Source organism: Cyanistes caeruleus, chromosome 1 (genome assembly GCF_971803275.1).
Source record: "Cyanistes caeruleus chromosome 1, bCyaCae1.hap1.1, whole genome shotgun sequence".
NCBI lineage: Eukaryota > Metazoa > Chordata > Aves > Passeriformes > Paridae > Cyanistes > Cyanistes caeruleus.
This window is the reverse complement of record NC_141701.1, coordinates 115,092,954-115,114,382: the sequence shown is the minus strand read 5'-3', so window position 1 is coordinate 115,114,382 and position 21,429 is coordinate 115,092,954. Positions and strand designations below refer to the sequence as shown.

Here is a 21,429-nt window from a genome sequence, read left to right as displayed (position 1 = left end):
AGGAAGTACTTATTGCTGTGAGGTCTGGCACACAGGCACTTAAGCTGCTACATGAGCACTAAGGTCATTTAGCCATTTGAGTGTTTGTCTAACTGAAGCTGCTTTTGAGAAGCCACGGCCCAGAAGAAAGAACTGGCCAGACACAAAAGACAAGAAATAAAGGTTTATGCACATAATCTCTAATAGATGGATGGCTGAAGGGTTAAAGAGCAAGATTTTATTACTCAGCAAGAAAAAGGAGTGTGTGTGGTTCCCAATACCACCCAACTAAAAATAAATAAATCACAGTCCACTCTTCCAGATGCCACAATGAGATTTGCATTTCCCAATTACTTTCTACTGATTGGGTCCAGCACCCGTGTTGTGAACGTGAGATGAAGCAAGATGAAAATGGACATCGTTCTACTGCCTGATGCCCTCTGAGACCATGGTATTTGTGAGCAGGTACAGATCTATTACAGAACAGAAAGTTATCTCAACCCCTATAAGCAAACAAAGTGATATGTTTGAACTCTCCCCTTCCACGAATAACGCCTCAGGGAGCAGGCAGACCCACACAGAGGCACTCCAGACAGTGCCTAATTCTAATTTGGGGGCTACGTGGGCCCAAATCCGTGCCTGTTCCTTCATGCACAGGAGCAGGTGCAAGTACAGTCAGGGCACTGTCTCTTATAGCAAGAGTCTCTCCCAGAAATGTGCTGGGTGTAGGAGTAGTGGATCATCAGGACAGAGCAAGTCTAATTTCATTCTCTGTGAACTGCAAATGCAATTTCATTTGCTGCATCCTGGGAAAAGTACAGCAGCAAAACTATCCTCCCACGGTGGATTTACTAAAGTGATTTTTTAAAAATGAATGGAAAGAGAGAAAAAAGAAACCTCATGCAGAATAAAACTCCATTACTTGTATATATTTTCAATTATGCTGTCTAAAATGGAAGTTCTACTCTGACATCTTAAAAGAATTTATTTTCTTTCAGCTATCAGTAAAGATTTTTTTTAAAAAAAACATGTTCCGGGGGGTGGGTGGTGTATCGCTACACAGAAGGCAAAAATAATCACTTTCCCTGTCCTCCTATCCTTCCACATTTTCGTTTATGGGTTATTCTGCTTTTACTGCCTACATTCTTCACCTGAAGTCAAACCCTCTGCTTATGGCATCACAGTGGTTGCTGTGGAGGCCATTACAATGTACAAAGCCAAAAGTGATGAGTTCAAGTTTGGACTGAGCAGTAGTATCTCATGAAATGCTTCTGAAGGAGTAGGAAATATCAAAGAAAAAAGAAATGAGAACGGAGAGCATATATTGAAAACAACTTAATTAACTTCTTAAATGACTGTTTGCCATCAACTTTAATTATCACAACTGTTTTCAGATGTATTACTCCGATGGCTGCAGAGACTATAAGCGCTAAACTCTACATATGGAAGCAAGCACACAACAGGAACAGGCAGCGCTAACACAGATGGCAGCAGAGCTCCCAGCCACGCTGCTCAGTAGTGCCTGCTGTGATTGCTGTCGTCTTCTGTAGCAAAACACACAAATGACAAAGTGTGGTAAACACAGACACGCGCTGTGCAGTGCTGCTCTGACAATGACAGCTCCTCGTGGCACCCCTCACTCTGCACGTTCTTCTGTGCCACATTCAGGGTTCCCTAAGTTATGACCAGGGAACGCATAATCCTGAAAAAGCTATTAGTTCATCACAGTTCCTTCTCCTTCTGGACTGGCTTCCTTTCTCAAACATAGACACATAACTGTTGAAGTACAAATTCTAATTCTCAAGAAACATGTAAAATATTAGAAATGGGAGAAATCCATCTTGGGACTTACATTACAAAGTCACTCACTCCCAAATTTTCCCAACTCTGGTAGCAGATAGAGTTCTTATTTTTTCCCTACATCAGGAAAATTATAAATTACTTCTATTTACCAAACTAGTTTCTCAGTCATCTTTTGCCTCTAGCTTTAACACCTGAAGTGTAGGCTTCAAGGAAAAGCATTGATCAAAGATTTCTGAATCATATCTGTACTGACAGAAGTTCTTACCCATCTACTTGTTAAAAACAAAACCTGCTAAGAGCATTGGAACAAAGATAAAATCAGATGTCAGATTTAAAGAAAAAAACAAAACAAACACTTTAGGACAAGACAAGGAAGAGAAAAATTTGAAAAATAAAACTCCAATGGCCACAGAGCTCAATGAAAGGTCTTATTAAAATATTATTAAGCAAAGAAAGAGAGCCTCTAAACAATCTTTTAAAATTAGTGCCTTGAGACTGCTGGTGGAAAAATGTATCTTATTTCATGACTGCAGAAGCATTAACAAATTAATTATACCAAATAGCTGAATTAATTAGGATATGTGGGACAATGGCAGTTAATACCGAAAGTTATATTGTGCTTTTTAAAGAAAAACATAAAGAAAAACATTCTTTTATATCAAGAAAATATATTACCAGCAAGGTTGTACTACTGCATGCAGGCTATGTTGCATGGAGATTTCTTACACAGGAATACTGATGGAAAATTATGTAATTTACTTGCAGGCTTGTAAACAAGAAGATACCAGAACATAAAGGTGCAGTGGAGCTGCTGGTTCTTTGTCAAGTTCCTTAAGCCAGACACAGGGGACATCCAGAGAAATCCACCCACCCTGTGAGCAGGGTGTCTAGTTGAAAAATCAGAACAAGCAGCCTCATTACTGTCCCAAAGCTGGGACCTTGTGGGGGATCAAAAAAAAAACTGAAATCAAAACAAACAAACCCAAACAGAACAAAGCAAAAACACACACACACCTCACACACAACCTCTGTCCCCACCCCAGCAACAAAAAAAACCAAAAACATAAACAGTAAAGCATTGTCTTTTAGACTCTTTTCCATAATGACCAGAGACTTCTGGGCTACAATGACACTGGAACATTTCAGCTACTCAGGTTGCCAAGACCATTCTTGTCACAAGCTCTTACCTGCACTTCTGATTTATGCACACAGCTGAAGGGACAGACAGCTGGTGTACTCCCCTGCATTTCTCAAAAAGTTAACGAAGTTTCTAGGTGAACTCAGATAAGGAGATGCAAGCCTAGGAATAGTTAGAACTCTTTTATTCAGAACACTATGGATTTAGCAAATTATTAGCTTTCCATAGCATCTTTTCTGGAACATCCTAAAATAAGGCAGCTTTCATTATGTGGTACTTCAGATCATCAGTGGAATCATTTTAGTGCCACTTACTCTTGGACTTATTTCTAGGAAGATGCTCATTATCTAGAACTCCTACTTTTCCAAAATTATCAGGCCCTCTTTGGCTTTCTGATGTGAAAAAGTAGCCAGTTTCCATACTTTGTACACTCCTGCTTTGGATGTTTTCAAGGTTGGATTGAAGAAAGCCCTGAGCAACCTGAGCTGATCTCACAGCTGACACAGAGCAGGAAACCACTAGAGATGCTCCTTAGGATCCTTCCAACCTGAATCATTCTATGTATTCCTCAGGTTTTCACTAGATGTGCTGAATACAATCAGAACTTATTGAAACTAAATATTTCAACTAGATCAAAAAAAGAATTTACAAAATAAAAAAAAAAAATATATGTATATATAACCCCCACCAACCAGTCATATACAACTGTCAAAATGCATCAATAAATAATTTTGCCACTTTCCTCTTTTTATTCTAAGAAAATCATAAAACAGAGTTTGAGTTTGCAGAATACAAAAGCCTTGGGCTAAAAATGTCCATCTGCTATCAAGCTGGCATCATGTTGGTGCAGGAATAAGAGGAAAAATAAGCTAGGCAAGGATGAACCTTCGGCTTAGCCCTCCCTGCAATGGAACAACTGTTCAATGCTTCTAAGAACTCTGAAAAACTCTCAGGTATCACTTAATCATCTCTTCTGTGAGATCATTTGTGTACTCACTCTCTGGAACAAGTGCCAAAACAGAAGAATTCAGAAAGCCTGAAAAATCAGCTCCCTGATCTGGTGCGTATAGCAAGCAGTTGCAGCCCACAAGATCAAACCCTTCCAAGATCAGAATCTCACTCCAATCACTGCAGCTTCTGTAAGGTGATCCTTTTCCCACCTTTACACTTGCAATATAGTCCTCTCCCAAAAATTAAAGTAATTGAGCTGGGACTAGCTTTTCAGCCTGGACATTAAGAAAACGAAGACTACACACACAAACAAAAACCCCAACAATATATGCTTCTGTTCTAACCAGACTATTACCACTTCTCAGTGAAAAATAACAAGAAATCCTCCACGATTGCACAGTGAATAAAAACAATGGTAAACTGGTTTTTTGCTTCATTAGAACTTGCCTTTGTAGGCCAAATGCTCTAAGCAATTTAGGCTGCACCCAGCAGTACCATTAACACAAACAACTGACCAACCCTCAGGCAACTTCAGTGTTAACTGAAATCAATACCTGGACTGGGAGCAGTCCTTTTATAGAGAATATACAGAAGCCCAACATCATCAGGACTGGAAAAGACTGTGTTTCCCTTAAACACATATTGTGATCTAAAAAAAACCCACTTTCTTCCAGTTTTTAAATGGATTTACAGGCTTGAATATATCTTGGAATTCCAAGTAGCTAGAAAGCCAAAAATTCACACCTACCTCTAAGTTAAATAAAAATTGAATATTGTGTTCTCATTCCCTCTAATTCAGGTTTGAACATTGTAAGGAACACATTAATGATGTCAGGACTTGATTAGGAAGATGTCTTATATTTTAAAATTATGCAGAAGTCTTGAAACATTCTGCCCATCCCAGAATGCAGCATCTCATCTGTTTTGTAGTCCTGCTGATATGAATGTAATGCAGGGGTCCCTTGATCTCTCTGCGTACAGCTTCTCATTACAGAACCTCCTCTCACTTACCTCCTAAAAATTTTACTCACACCCACTTCTTGTCTAGCAACAACCATGACCTCCCACATGAAACCACAGTGACTATCAGCCAAGGAGATGAAACTGATGAGGACATCTGGCTACACTACATGAATTTACTCAATCCAACTTCTGGAGAAGGAGTATCTCTTCTCAACCTCCCATTCCTCCCCCTCACTACAAATGCCAGCAGTTTAGACAGCTCTGTAGTTTCAGAGCTTCAGAGCAATAAGTACTGAACAAAATACTGGAATGGTTTGTGCAGCAAAGTGAAATGCAGCCATTGACTGTAACAACTCCTTTTTCTTGCTGTTTTCCACAGGATCATGGGCTCATTATCACAAACTAACAGATCTGCTTTAATCTGCCTTCAGGAGAAGTTTCTACCCACTAATTCTTACTCCTCATCTCTACTTTTTGATACTTTTGAATGATTCATAATGAAAATTGGTCATAGAGAGCACACAAAAAATATTCTTAGATATCACAGTGCACAAGACAAGACTACAAAGCCATTTTAAAAAGAACACATTTTACAGAATATTTTTGCCTTATTTATTAAATGGATCCTTCAGTACTTATCTTCCAAATGCAACGAAGATTTTTTTCATAGAAATAAAGAAAAATAATCTCAATGATACTTCTACACAGTTACAGCAAATGCTGTTTAATGACTCAAGGAAATACCAGTGTAATGCCTTTTCAATAAAAGGGCATTTATTTTCAAAACAGTGCCTAAATAACAATCAGAGTGCTATCTTTAAGCCCACTCACAAAGCAAGAGGTACAAATTTGCATTTGCTGGCACAGCCTCACTGCCCTGTAGCCCCTTCCTCTGCACCATGTCACTTCTCTAAATTATTCAAAGAATGCCACTATAGTTTTGTTTCACTTGCGATTTAATGCTTCAATATTTTAATCAGCACTAATTTAAAATCCATCAGCAAAACAGAATGCATCAAAGTGAACCTACAATAACAATATTCCTTGTTCAACTGTTACAGGAAATACTACATCCTCTACACAATGTCATATGCATGAGGACAGAAAATGAAAATGCTGCCTTACAGTTTCATGAGAAAGACAAGTTAAATCCTTTGAGGGTAAAGACATTCCTGGTCTGGGGATGGCTTATGCTTCTACTGCTCAGAACAGCACTGGGAATAGCCCAAATTCATATGGGAAAGCAGTCAGGAGTTGCCACAGTTCCAATCAATTATTAAGGCAACATGACAAAACAAATTCAGCGCATAAACAGACATTCCAACTGTAGTTAATGGACAAGATGATTCATTGTTTTAACATGGCAAGGCTAAATGGAAAGACAAAGGCAGAGATGTTAAACTGAATACTAGGACTGGAAACTTCCAGAAGCAAGTATAAAATGCCCCGGAGCCAGGGTTACTCAAAACATAAAATATTTTAGAATGTACTGAAATGAGATACTTTCTATAGTTCTGTCAGAGCAATCATTTCACCTAGCTTCAGAATTTTCAACAGCAAAATCCAAATGATCAGGAAAGTGATTTTTTTTTTCCTTTCTGATCACATCATGTACTTCCCAGCAAGGTGACTTGAGACTCTGTCTCACTAAAACTACTCAAATAGTTTGTAAGGAAAAAAAAGTCAGAAAAATATATCTGGTTATGAAATGGAAGTCTTTGGTTTCTTAACTACATTTCTGTGCCAAAATTAGATTTAAATAAATATCATAAAACTGTATGTGGAGTCTGCTCTTAAGATCTAGATGGTGGGTTTTTCATTCTATCATAAATTAAAATTTAGAATGATCTGTGGATTTTTACCTCTGATTACTTATCTCTAATTGAGGAAGTTATAATGCTAGGTTTTATCAGTATTATAAATATCCTCTTCTATGAACTAGGCATCTATTAGGACATTACTTTTTTTACAGTGAATTAATTTGAAAAACAATACAAAAGAAACAATTAAAAAAAAAAAAAAACCAGAAACAACCACAGAAACAATCCCTCTTGTTCTCCAGACCAAAACTCTTACCCAATCCATTTGTTTGGAAAGCCAAGCCTTCAGAGCAAGATCTGCATTACGCAGTAAACACACTAATGAGACCCCAAAAGTGGCTGAGGCATCAAAGTGTCAGTAGATGTAAGCAGAAATAACATCAATCTTCACACATTCTGAACACACAGGCTAGGAAAATGTTTCAGTATTTAAAAGCTACCTGCAGATTATACCAGCTGTTCACAGAAAAAAATGTTTACTTGCTTCAACAAGAAAACTTTATTCCTTTATACTAAGCATATACATATATATATATATATAAAACCTATATTAATTTCAGACAGTTACTTTTAGAAATGCTACACTAAGGCACATGTAAAAAGTGAGGTGAGAGAACTACCCCTCAAGCAAAACAGAAGATCTGGTTATGACTACCTCAATACAACCAACAACATTATTTCCCAGGAGACAGAGAAGGAGGAAAAGGAAAAGCCAACAGAAAATACTGAAGCACATTCTTGAATATTTCAAGAAGAAATGTACAAAGATGAGAACATCTGAAAGTGGAAAGCTCAAGCACAATTTAATTTCCTTACTGTTAACTGTGGAATTAGTCCAGCCCAGGAGCAACCTGGATGTTTGCACATTCAAGATTATTCAAGAGGAGAATGATGAACAGGTTTGTAGGGTTTTGGTTTTTTTCCTCTCTCACCATTCTCCCAGCAGTTCAACACAGTTAGAAGAAACCATGACTCTGCAGCAACAATATGTTGACTTCCACCCTTCCCACACTACAACCTTTCCATTACACCAAACAGACAACAACAGTTTTTGTCTTATTCTGTGACAGCTCTATACAGGTGAAGAGTAAAATTAGTCAGCAGATCCAGGTGAAAGAGAGGCCTGTGTTGTTAGAGCTCATATTAATTTATCCAGCCTGCCTGGGTATAATTCAACATATTGGCCTAAAACCAACTGATTTAATTGTGCTCGCTGAAGCACAGAGGACTTGCACTCACCAGCCTAAATGTGGCACATTTTGTGAGCTCTTTTAAAAAAAAAATAGATTGAAAGGAATTTTTTTCTGTCTAAAACTTCACCTATGTGGACACACACACTCCTATACATACATCCAGTACTATTTACTTGTGCTGTTTTTCGCTGGTGTTTTTATACTAACTTTCACATAGCTTTATAGAACATTGCTTCCTCTCCAGAAATTATTTCTGGTGGTACCAAGTAATTTAAAACTTATTTCTGTTTCACAGCTTTTAGTCACAATCTTTCCATATCTACTCCTCAAGGGAGGAGGTTTTCTCATCCAAATATTTCAGTTTTCCTAAGCAGTACACTAAAATATTACTTTGTCTACGTATTTTTTGTTGTGTTACTTCTTAACATCTTCTGCCTAAAGAGAATCTGTAATAGAACTCTGGCTGTAGCTGTCAGTTTCCAAGTTCTTTGGAGATTTTACAGGTAAGTTGCCAATGATAACCAAACATGAAATCATTTAAAAATAGACTTTTCACAAGACTGTTAATATTCATCATCTCAACAGGATCTCGAACTTTTTGCTGGAATCTTGACAAGACTTCATTTCATGTATAGATCACAATCAGTGGAAATGCTAGTTCTCCTTTATATTGCTTTACATGGTACGAAACCACAAAACCTGTAAAACAAGAACTTCTACATAGGAGATCACAGGGAAATTTTCATATTTGTATTTTTAAATATCAGAAAATTATAAAAAAGTCTCCACAGTTCCTCAAGTAAAAGGTGAGAAGAATGTCAAAGCCGGAAAATATTTGTAACTTGACTCAGTTAAATGGCAGGTTTGCTCAGCTGCAATTCAATATGCACCCTGCCAATTCAGACCCTTAAGTGATGCCCAAATAAACATATCTTAATCCAAATATACACAGAAATACTGTGCATGGTCTTCAGATGGTGTCAATCATAACAGTGCTGTTGAGTTACCAAGGCAGGACGGTGGCCCATTGAAATGGTTTTGTAGCAAAAATAGAGATTAGGAAGAAATACTGCTTCCCAAAATTGAAAGTATTTCATACAGTTCTCTTGTGAAAAGTTCCCACCTCACTTTGATAAGTGAATGCAAGCAGGTATAAATGAGTTAAATCTCTCAGTCTGTTTGCTAGTTAAAAATTGTTGGCAGTTTACACACTACAATTTTACTTTTCAGTGTATCTTACTTACAACTCCTCTTAAGATTTAGCTTAAACATTTTAATTAAATTCTCTGTTCCTGCATGATGAATTGATCCATGCTGCTTACAGAGGCTGAAATCTACTTAGAAGTCCATTCTTGGAGAAGTGAGTGTTTCTATAACTTTGAAAATTTTATAAGCATACAAAAGTAATATCACTTCTTTGGTTTTCACCCCAAATATTTCCCTATAGCAGGCAATAAGTATTAGGGGCATGCAAATTACTCTAATTTCATTTTTACTTTACATTTGGAGCTGTCAAACGCTAGTAAATGATCTGGCAACTAAGTCTAGTTCACTTTACAAAGGCAATATAATAGAGTGCTTATTTTTAAATTACAGGTGAAATCTAATTGGGATGCAAAGTGTATGGGCTTCGGTGTAATTCAGTGTTCTGTGCTGTTGCAGCAATTACTTAAAGGTGCATTCAGTGTCATATGATACTTTAGAAAACACTCATAAGAAGCAATCCTGATAGACTGAAGCATACCACACCTCTTTTCTTAAGGTAAATTAGAACCAAGTTATTTTATAACTCCGTAATTTAACTAATTTAGGGTAGAGCTATTATGATAATATATTAATCATAGCAGCATATGCAGGATTATAAACTTTGCCACAATTGCACAGCTGAATCAGCCAACTGTTTTCAGTTTGGCCCGACACCTCACACGACACAGTCTGTGGATTCAATTCTGGCTCTTCTTAGGTCAGTGGCAAAATTCCCACTGAATTCAGTGCATCCAGAATTTTGGTCTATGTGCCTAGCTACTGCATAATACCCACACACAGCTTACAGGAATCCCATCAATATGCGAGTCCCTACTACCAGCATCACACTCAAAATTAATAGGATAAATATTTACAATTATTTTTAAAAAAACACTTTTCTTCTCTAAATGGATGACACTTTTTTTCCTCCACAGAATTTATTTTAGAGGGTATTTTTGACATCCACTGACAAAATCTTTGCTCCGACTTTTAGTCTCCTTCCTCTTTTGGCTTGTGAAAGGGGCACAAAGAAGCAAAATGGAAAAGGAGATGTTGCTGCAAAAGCACTCCAGCTCAGAAACATCCAGGTGACAGTCAACGGAAGAAACACTGAGTTTGCTTTTCTTTCAGACCTGCATTCGAGTTTATTACTTTCTTAGCAAGCATCTTCTCAAAACACCAACACCTGAGATGCCAGGCTCCCTGTCATCCCTTGTCATCAAGATTACCGAATGAGCTACATCAATCTCAGAATTTGTAAAAAGTACAAATTACTTCTTTAGCCAAATTAGTTTGTCAGGAAAAGACACGAAGTAACTTTGGGGACTAACATAACCAACAACAAACAAACACAAATTGACGCAGAACTCAAGCACAACTTAAGCTGCTACTTTACCCTTGAAGGATTAGGTCAGAGACTTCTGCAAACCCACTTACCCGAGCAGTGGATTTAAAACCCAAGAGGGAACACACAGCTAGAACAAACTCTAGTGAGATTTGCAGACATTGCAAGCGGATCCACAAACAGTTGGGTTCGTTCCTCAAATCAGAGAGCGGTGACAGCCGAGCATGCTGTACAGTAAGGAAACCGTACATGACAGATTTGGCTCTGGCTAAATTGCATTCAGTGTTTAGCACACAAGGGTCATGAACCTCAACACTTGTTTTCAATAGTTCGTGGAACACCACTCCGTTCTACGTCTTCAAAGTCAGGACCTGAATTTGGGAGAACTGTCTGTGTGCTGTTTAGCCTTCCAAGAGAGCATCTGTCTCCCCGAGCAAGTAAGGGAGGAGGAGACAACAGCACACAGGGCAATATTTTCAACAGTGCTTTCCGGGCATTAAGATCGTGAAAGCCAAAAGAGATTTCGGGGACTCTTCTCAGGTTCACTGGCGTTTGCCAGATTGCAAATGCTTTCTGCAAAAACAATCAAAGAAGCCGCTATCAAAGCAAGATGCCAAAACGCGCGCGAACCCCGTTCCTCTCCTTTCGCCTCGGCAAATAAAAGACATAAGGCTGAGCTCGGCGGAATTTGGGAGCGGGGAGCTCCTCTCCCTCCCTCCGCGCCCAGGGGACCCCCCTGCCCCAGAGGAGCCGAGCTGCTAAAACAAGTCGCAGCCAAGTTGGCCTCGAGGCTGCCCCGCGCGGACCTCGGGGCTCCCGTCCCACCTCGGCGGGCGCCCCTCCGAGCCCCGCCGCTGCCGCCCCCTTACCGTGCCGGGGCTGGGGCTTGGCGCCCGGCGGCTTCTCCTTCCTGCCGCCCGCCGCGCTCCGCATCCGCCAGCACGCCGCCCCCCTGCCCAGCGCGCCGGCCATGCCGCGGGCGGCACCGCGATCCCGGCGGGAGAGCGCGGGGGCGGCGGCGGAGCGCGGGACGCGGTGCCCGGCGGCGGCGGCGGGCGGGAGCAGCGCGGTCCCCGCGGAGCCGCCTCCGCCCGGGCCGGTGTCAATCAGCGCGGGCGGGCAGCGCCCATGCCGGGCAGCGCCGCCCCGCGCCCCCCGCCCCGCTCGCCGGGGCGCCGGCAGCAGCCCTGGGGACGGCGCCCGTCCCCCCTGCTCGTACCGTAGGGAGGGAGAGCATCGGAGGCGGCGGCGATGGGCTCCCGGGATCAGAAGAATTCCGCGCTTGGGAAATGACAGCCCCCGGCACAAACCTCCTCCTGCCCGCCGGCAAGTCCTCCTACAGCACCTTCCCTGAAAAACATGTGTATGTTACCTCCTGCCATCAAAATCATTGGTTGTGCACACTCCTGACTCCATACCGATGAGTAACTCAACCTGAGATTCCCACTTCCCACAAGACCATGTGTGGTGAGACAACAGCCTCCCTCCCTCCCTCCCTCACCTCCGCGGAGCACCCTCTTCTTCCTCGCTAGAGTCCCGGGGACTCCTCCGACCGTCGAGTTCCTCCCCCGGCTTTGGCGAGGGGCCGCCGAAATTTCTGTAGAAGGATCACTGCCATGCAAGAAACATAACGCTCGTAACTTTTGTTTGCGACCTTAGTAATAAATCCACTTGCATATCACATTATAGGAGTCACTGCAGCAGCCCTGAAAAGTTATTCCATGGTTGATTTTTAATTTTTCATACACATGTATATATATGTGTGATCAGCACTTCCACAAAATGTATTCTTCTTTCTATAGGGACACTGGAATGCATGCAGAATTTGCACTGGTTGAAAGATGAGGAGCAGAAGGGAAGAAAAATAAGCCCTTCTTCATGTGCTACTATATTCCATCTCTGTTTCCTTGACTTCAAGAAAGTTGTGGAGAAAGATGGTTAGGATTTGTTATCATATCTTTAAAACTTAATTATCTGGAAACTAACTCAGATCCAGGTTGTGATTTTGTAATTTATATTTCATTTTGAAAGACTCTTCAGCTTTGAAACTCAAACAGCCACGGTACAAAGGAGCCATAGCTGGCCCCCAGTTTTGTCCTCCAGTTAAAGATTATCCTCCTTCTTCTCAATGCCAATCTCCACCAACAGCCCCTGTTAAGCTCCCATCCATGCCAAGGCCTGGATGTCCCCCAGCGCAGCCGCTGTGCCTCACCTGTGAATTCTGGCTCACAGAAGTGAGTCAGGAGCGTCAGGAGCCTGCTGGAGCTGTTGGTGTTCCAACACGCTGCATCAGGGGTGTTTTTCATTAGCACTGAGAATGATTCATGTGAACAAGGATCGCTGACCTTGACCTCACATGCACAGATACACCCTGTGGTGATGGATGTAATAGAATAAACAGTTAGATACCACTGCTTATTCCCTCTTGCAGTGTTGTTCTTGCCCAACTCTATTGCTCTAGAATACAAATAATGACTCATTTGCTTACCCTCATAACATCACATTTAGAAACCTGCTATTCATCTCTGCTTGAAGGGTCTTGAATAAATATACTCCCAAAACGGCTGATTTAAGTCACATATATTTTTATCACTTGACACTGTTTCTGTTGTTATTGATAAAGACTACACAAGTGGGTGTGTGGTGTATCATGTCACTGCTGAGGAAGTTTTTTATAGTGAATGGTCTTTTGTTAAATCTACTTTTATAAGAGTATTTACACAGGGGAGAAAGAATAAGGAAAAAGAAAAGAAAATACATCTGGGGATCTATCTTCTTCTGCTAAGAATAAGAAAACCCTACAGCAATTATTTGGAATGCAAATGAAAAATAGAGTATAAGAGTGTTTTGTAGAGAGCAATATTTTTAAATTATGTAAAAATATATTCCATATAAAGCAAAGTATCAGTGAGGAGGAAAACTCTGCGGATTTAATATTCCAGAACAGCCTTAATAAATAGGTGAGAAAAAAAAAAAGAAAAATCAAAAAGAAAAATAGGACTTATACCAATCTTACATACTTGATTTTTCACTGTGAAAAGATGTAACTTTGCAGAAACTTCTGCAGCTGAAAAAATGTATTTGCAACCCCTCCTTGAAAGATTGATTTTTCTATCATCAGCATTAAATATTTTTCTTTTTCTTTTTTTTTAAAGAGGGAAAGAGACGGGTGTCTTCTTAAATATTATTGCTCAGTGTACTACCCATGATTTGACAGATCATCCCGCTTCATCATTTGCCAGCAGAAGGTGGAATTGATAATATGAGAAGCCTCTGTTGAAAAGGTGCAGATATAATAAAACGATAAAACTGAAGAGATACCTCTGTGTTTCATACTGTCATTTCTTTACCAGGGCATCGTAGGTTTCAAGCTAATTTTTGTTTAGCCTTGTTTATGTTTCCTGCTCATTTAGCACTGGAGATGCACAACAGTTTTCATGTATTAACTTGGGGCTGTTTTTCCACTGGCAAATGAGTATTTGGGTGTCATATCTCTCTGTTTAACATGTTCTTTGCACATAAGCACAAAACAGACTGGTGGTTTGAATATGTGTTCCAAATTTTGCTTTTGCTGAACAGACTTATTCAGACCTTCACAAATAGGAGCACTGCCATACTTGCTTTTTTTGCTTAGGCATCTGTTGTATTACCTAAGAATATTATTGGAAGCATTTCCAATAGTACCAGTTCTCAGGGCTGAAATTATTATACTTGCTTGCTTTGGAAAGGGAATTACACAGTACGTGCTGTCTTGTCAGGCTCTCTGAGGATATGACCTCAAATTAGGAAGGCTTCAGCTCAGACCAAGGTACCAATTCACCTCTAATCCAGAAGCCTCTGTCCCTTCCCACCTTCCAATATTCGGTGTCAACTTCTTCATAAGTTACCATTATCATGAATTTTCTCTTTATGTTATTTTTGTTCTGATGACTTCTACTTCTCCTAACCTGGTCAAATAGAGAAAAGCTAGTTGAATAGAAATGTAGTTCTCAAAATTACACTGATTCCTTGCAGACCACCATTTGATATTCCACATGGGCATCTGTGCCCCTCCAGAAGATGCCTCAAGGCTGGGAAGCATTACAAGAGATTTTGTACAAACCACATAGAAGCTGAATAACAAGCAGCACATCTTTTGCTTTTTTTCTTTTTTTATTTATTTTTGTACTGCACTAACTTACCTGTCTGCAGCCTCCCTCCTCTGCTCTGTGCAGGTGTAGAGCTGCAGCAAAGCAGCTGAACCGGCATTCATCCCCCCACTTGCTCTTTCACAGCAGCCTCAGCTGTTTTCACGAATTGCTTTGGGTCATCCAATGTAGGCTCCTCCTGTGCTTCCTAGTGCTGGAGGAATTGGAAAAACAGCAGGGTGTCTTTGCTTGCAGCTACAACACAAGGCACAGAGCAGGAGTTGGGCTGTGGTGGCTCTTGCCTTGACAACAGAGGTATCCACCCCTACCACAGCCTTAAAATCTTCTGTATAATCTTTCTGAGTGATTTCTTCCACGTGCCAGGGGCAGCTATGCACACACAGGTCCAGCAAAAATACTGTGCCTGCACAGAGTGCAGCAGGGATCCCCACCAGCCCAAAACCGTAAGACTGCTGCTGACCAGACCTGATGGAGGCAGACCTCAAGGTTAATCTTAAACAAGCCATATTTTTGGCTTCTTGTGCTCATAGTTAGTTCACAAACCTGGGGATAGGTTTCAAGGGCTAGCTAGAGTCATAAAAAACAAACAAAAAAAAGAACATGCAGTGATGACAGATCTTAGTACCAGAAGCCTGACAAAAAAGACAGCCACTAAAATCATGTTCGGTGAAGCAGAAAGAGTGATTGGTCCTCGCATCTACGAAGTAGAAGTTTTAGGTTGCATATTCAAAAATTAAAGTACACTTGAAGTCCCAAAACATTTATTTTAAGTGTAATATTGTTTCTCCTACTCCTAGAAACTAGGGAAAAAATAGATAACCGTGAAACAATGTCACACTGAAAAGCAACATTTTTGTTCCCTATGCCCTTGCCTGCGCTGCTTTTTACCCATCTCAGTAGCTTTAGCTATTACTCCTGGTAATTACTCTGGTGTTACCAGAAAAGTTGTTTCCCAGCAAGTGGAAGTGAAGGGGTACATTTCCAATGGGCAATGCAGAAGATACGACTCATAAACTGCACCTACACGTTTCATGCTGCATAGACTTTGATCCAGTTGACTGCAAAAAGCAATCAAGGACCTGCCCAAAGAATTGGAGGTGCTGGATAGATACACCAGGCAGATAAATATGGAAATTTAGAAAGCCCATGGGATACAACTTTGACCTTAGAGCATTTAAGCTACTATTTTAGAAGCTCAAATTTTAAATAATCCCATTACATATTGAACAACCTGCCAAAAGTCAATTTTTCCCAAACTTTTACACAAATCTGATCAGAGTGACTTACTTGAATCATAGTCCTGTCTCTGAAAGTCTTCTTGTTGTAGGACAGACTTGTCTTCATGTTTTTGTGTCTTTTCATCCAATATACAGAAAAACTGCAAGATTTGTAATCTCAAGTCCATTTATCCCAGTGTTGATGAATGAGGTATTTCAGTATTTCACTATGTAATTTAGAGGAGGCTGGGGAAGCTACATGTACAAATACATCACTAATACAATGAGAAAACATTTAGAGATTCCCAGGTACCACAACTCAGTAGCTCACAAACTGGGAAGTTTCTGAATGAAATAAAAGTTGTAAAGTTATAAAGAAAAACTCAATACTTACTGCTATCTCAGGTCAGACGTGTTTAAGTGACTAAAACATAAAGCTTATGTCAAAGAAATTTCTGCTTTCAAAGCTATGGAATTATTGCAGGGCTGCTTCTTGATCCCTCAGGTTAGCTAATGAAACAGGAGTGCTACTAAAGAGCTGGAACAAAAGACAGATAATATTTAGGATGCACAAGAGGCAGGATCCCAGGAGGACACACTGCTCTCAGGTATTTACTAGGGTTTCTCCTCTGGATACCCTGAGGAATAGGATTTTAAATAAATATAGAGCAAAGTTATGCCTAGGGATCTTTGAGGGAAGAATTAGAAGGTCAGTCATAAAAGGCTAAATTCAGCTTTTAATTACCACAGAATTTAAGAAAGAAATAGCTATGCTAAAAAAAAATGTTAAAGAGATCTTCCTTTCCACTTCTTTCCAAACTGAAATGGAATTCAGTTTAATATCACTGAATATCACAATAGAATCACCTGAACCAAGAATTAAGACCTTACAGTTGTGAGCAGAAATGGGCTTCTCATATCCTAACTAGAATAAAATCTTTATCCTGTAGCGAGAGCTCACCCTGAAAAAAAAAAAAAAAAAAGGGGGGGGAAAAAAAAAAGAAAAAAATAAAAGGCAAGCTCTTTTTCACCTGTCTCCTTAAAGGTTCAGTGAGTCAGACACAGCTTTAGTTTCTATTTGCAGCTCTGTAGGAAACTGCAAAAAACCTATTGCCAGGGGCTGCAAGAGGAACATGCTGAATGAGGCATTACCTCTCCTGGCTGTGCATCTCCCTGCCAACAGCCACAATATCTGTAGCATCCCTCCGGCATATGGCAGGTTGCAGGAGCTTGCAGGAAACCTCATCCAGGTTTTATGGTACTAGCAGCTGTGAATAGTTTGTTTGTCCTTTGTTTCTCTAACCATAATTCAGGGTTTCACTCTCTTCTATGTGAGTGATGCTTAAATTTGATGTGTGGGATTGAGCCCTAACTGCAGTAGCCAAAAGTGCATCAAACACAGCCTATGCTACGTACTGAGTAGCATGTTAATGTAACCAAACTCGTACAGTTTTGTAGCTCTAATCACCCATTAAATTCACCACAACTGCACTATATGGCTTTTCCCTGGCTTTTAGTCAAAAGTGTTGCTTTGGGTAAAGAGAACAGAGTAAGACAGATTTGCAGTTCTTGAAGATGTGTCTCAAAATTATATAGTTTAGTCTGTATTTCCCTCTCTACTTCAATACCCACCTAATTTATCAAAGAATTGCTATGTTAATATTTAAATTGTTAATACATACTTAAAAACTGCTTTAACAAAACATTCTGTGCACTGCTTCTATGTAACATCAAAGAAGAATATGGAATGAAAAAAAGGAAATTCCTTTGGAATTAGGTGGATGGGAAATCCCTGACTATTTGCACTATTTGACTATTTGGTTAGTCCCCTGGTAGTCAGCATATAAACTTTTGAAGTTCATAGCTGCTTTCATCATTTCTCAAGTTTATTTGTGCTTTCATTAGCACCAAAGCACATTCCCATTCCTAATGGAACCACTTCTGTTCAGAAGCTATTCTCTATTCCTTTTAATTTTGGATTCATACTGTATCCAGGGATCTTTTAGATTTGAGGGGATGGACACAACTCTGTCACGTTCAGTAGCAAAATTCCAGGACACTGTCACTGATGGTCTGATCATCCAACAGAACATGCTGACAAGTTCCTAGGTTATTGCAATATTACTTCATGACACCTCTGTCTCACTGCTTCCTTCTTCTTTGATGTGATACAGAAAGAACTATTACAGTACAATATTTAGCCTCCTTGAAACCTATTTGCTCAGAATAATAGAATTTTTGCAACTTTGCTCTTTTGCCCTGCAGAAGAAAAGGTTCAGAGGTGGAAGAATGACTTCTACTTCTACTAATGAGACTGACCAATGTGTTCCCTTTCTCTATGAAAGCTTTTTTCTTCATACACATATCCAAAAAACAATCTCATCTTGGAGTCAGAAGCAGATACTGCTAATGTTCACAATTATGATGCATGTCAGGTCGTGTGCTGTCTAGTTGATTGGCACATCTCAAGGCTGACAGAGACCAGAACTGTGTGAAATGTGAGATGAGAGTTGTTGTCAGGCATTCCTTCCGTGCTCCCTCTGCAGCAACAGGGGCTTTACCTCCAGGCACAATTCTGATGGATACATTTTGGCCTTACCTATTTCATCTTTCAGTCTCGGTCAAAATCAACGTTTCCACAGTACTGCATGAATACAGAAAAGAAAACAGAAAATATGTAGGAAAGGGGGACAAGAGACAAGGATCAGCTTCTAATTTACCCAGTGCAAAGCTGAGCTGTGTAACACACTGCTCCCGGGAGCCACTGCCCTGCTCATGACCAAAGGAAAGCAACACTCCTCCCCAGCATTGCTTTAGGCTGTCACAGCCAGACTCTGCCTTTCCTATGGACTAAAGATAAAAAACCAATTTAATATTTGACACCCTTTGAGTTCCCAATACATTTTTTTCAGGTCCAGGTTTAATAGCCACAAGACTAAGGGATATGGAAATACATGATGCATCAGATACACACCATGGAACTACCCGACTTTCAAAAACCAAAAAAACACAATAAGAGTTGGTAATAATGATCCATGTCTTCCTATTTTTTTTTTCTGTTTTACTACAGTACAACTAAGAAAGGCTATGCACATAACTGTTTCAAATCTGCCTCTGCTATTTTTATCTCATAATTTTCAACAGGAATACGTTGTATCTTTCAGAATTTCATAGTCCTGTATCTCTCAGAGGCATTCCCTATATAGATACAGAGTTATATTCACTATACATTACTTGTTTCTTAAATAGTTTTTAGATCGTCTCCATTTTAGTTATTCCTTGCTTTATGCTAATAAACCAAGCAACAATTCCTATCTGTAATCAGGGAGTTAAAACTTTTTAAGACAGTCATTCTTAACATGTTTTTTTTAATCCCATGGGATACCTCTGGCATGTGTTAGGTATAATGGCAGAAAAGATCATTCTAGGTCACTCCAGACCTCAAAATACAGGAATAAAAATCTAATTTTGCCAAAACAAATTACGTAAAGTATATAAACCAGGCTATATGAGGGTTTTTTTTAAGAAATCAAACTCAAGAAACATTTCAGCACTGCTGCACACGCACACCCACACAAAAATAAATAAATATTGATAATTCAAGTCTACATACTTCGAGTCCCTCTTGACCTATTGAATAACTCTGTACAGCACTGCTCTAAGGGACCTGAGACAAAAGGTCTGAATATTAAAAGCTGCAGCAGTTCAACAGAACAATGCAACATCCTCTTAGACTTCGGTGCACCCTGTACTACAATCACTTCTTTCACTTAAACAGCAATATTAAGTACTTGTCCACAGGGAAGGAAACATTTTCTAAAACATACCATATTTTGATCTACATTTATATAATTTGCAGTGGAGGGGAAAAAAAAAAAGAGGGCATGTGAAATGCTGCACCTGATAAAGTCAAATGACTCCAAAGGATTTGAGAATATTTTAAAAATATTTTGGACAGTATAATACTGAGGTTCACTCAACATTTGATCAATATATGTAAAGCGCCTAGTAGGAATATGAAAAACCCAAGGCATGTGAAATATTAGCTAACGTTTCCATCCCATGGGTTGGGTTAATATCTTCTATCTCCTATCAAATATAGAGAAACTCAGTTTGAAGCAAAGCTCAACTTACCTTATTTCATTTTTGTTCCCAACTCTGTCAACAGGAAACTTGCCTCAGTAAAGAAAAAGGAGACAATCTTAATGCATATGAACACATATGAAACACAAAGCACAATTACCTACATTAGGGAATACCTAAATTATAAACATTTCACTACTGAAATGTTTATAATGTGGTGCTATGTGTCTATGGGCAGACCGATCTTCAAGGCGGATCAAAGTGAACTCTATTAAGAATTAGAGTTGGCAGTTCACAAAGCTATTTAGAGACTCCAAAATGTAAAATAGATAAATACTGCAAGTAGCAGAAAGAAAACTTGCCACAAGGCTTCCTAATGAAGTGATGCTGGCTTTTTTTTTTTTCCTACAACACAAATATGTCAATTATTCATCATGTAAGAATTTATATATCTTAAAACAAGTATGACCTACTATCAGCTGAAATTCAGCATGAAAACATGCCCCATCCTTGGAAAGTGTTTAGGGTCAATGGTTAGTATCCATTCCTAAAATGGATGTAATTTTAATTCTTAGATGGCAATAAAGGATTTTGAACCAGAGTTTGCCACTTCCTACATAAGTATGTTATCCAATATAAAGGCTGTGGAATAAAAGGGAAATTTCTTTTTTCAGCCTATTTTTTTAAAATTTGAAATTAAATTTAAAATAGTGGCCCAAGCTACATTTGTGAGGCAGACACCTCTTCATTACTCTTTAGACATGCTCCCAAGGGATCCTGCTAAATTGTTTGTTTTTTTTTAAACAGACATACTAACTGGATCTGGATTCTGGCTGAGTTTAGATACAAACCAGGTGCCAAGTTGGGTGCCTGCACTCTATGACCCTGGTTTTACCCAGCTCCCAGAAAACCCAGAAAGAACTTCAGGATTTTCAGGTCAATCCTGTAAGTGCTTGTTCTTGCAAGCAAGGGATTTGTGGGAAAAGTCCCATAACTTTTCATGTTCCAAGTTTCAAGTAGCAGAAAAATGTAATAGACCATTCTGTGGTTTTGAGATCATGCTGTATAAGGATGGAGTGCCAGCAGTTTTTAAATAATTTCCTTCACTATTAGACATAACAGTGACGGTGGAAGTTTGAACTAAAACTTGCTTCCTCAATTAAATATTATCCCCTTGCCACTCTGAACTACAGCCTGTAAGGAAAACCCTGGAGTACATGCTCAAGCATGCATATAGTCCCATTAGCTTCAGTGAGCATAATGAGAAAACCAAATGAGAGTTTAGGCTTAAGTTATTATTTTAACATTGTTCAGAAGGACTGAACTATTAAATGTTTCTTCAGAGAGATGTATTGAAGATGTTGTTCTCATGGGTTTTTTTCAGCAGAGGCAAGTTCTGTCTGATTAATGGCAAATTGGGGGTTTTATCAGTTATGGGAATTGTTCAAATGACATGGATTTTTATAGGAAGAGGGTTGTTGAGGGTCTGAGAAAGTTGAAATGAAAAATTATCCTTAGGTGTTGATGTAAAAACATCAGATTTA

At 39.5% G+C, this 21,429-nt stretch overlaps 1 protein-coding gene across 3 annotated transcripts in view; it reads right to left on the bottom strand.

The window, feature by feature from the left end:
* ZNF385D (zinc finger protein 385D) overlaps positions 1 to 11,720 on the bottom strand; it is a 411,914-nt gene extending 400,194 nt beyond the window's left edge. The window contains exon 1 of one of the 3 annotated variants that reach the window (XM_086851775.1): positions 11,657 to 11,720. Coding sequence is in view for 1 of the 3 variants with exons in the window: in XM_086851772.1 (XP_086707898.1) it covers positions 11,307 to 11,409 (103 nt within the window). In the remaining 2 variants the exon portion in view is untranslated. Of the gene's footprint in view, positions 1 to 10,529; positions 10,547 to 11,306; positions 11,442 to 11,656 lie in introns of those variants that run through there. The other 2 variants (XM_086851772.1, XM_086851779.1) reach the window with 2 other exon arrangements.
* Positions 11,721 to 21,429: the final 9,709 nt, after the last annotated feature.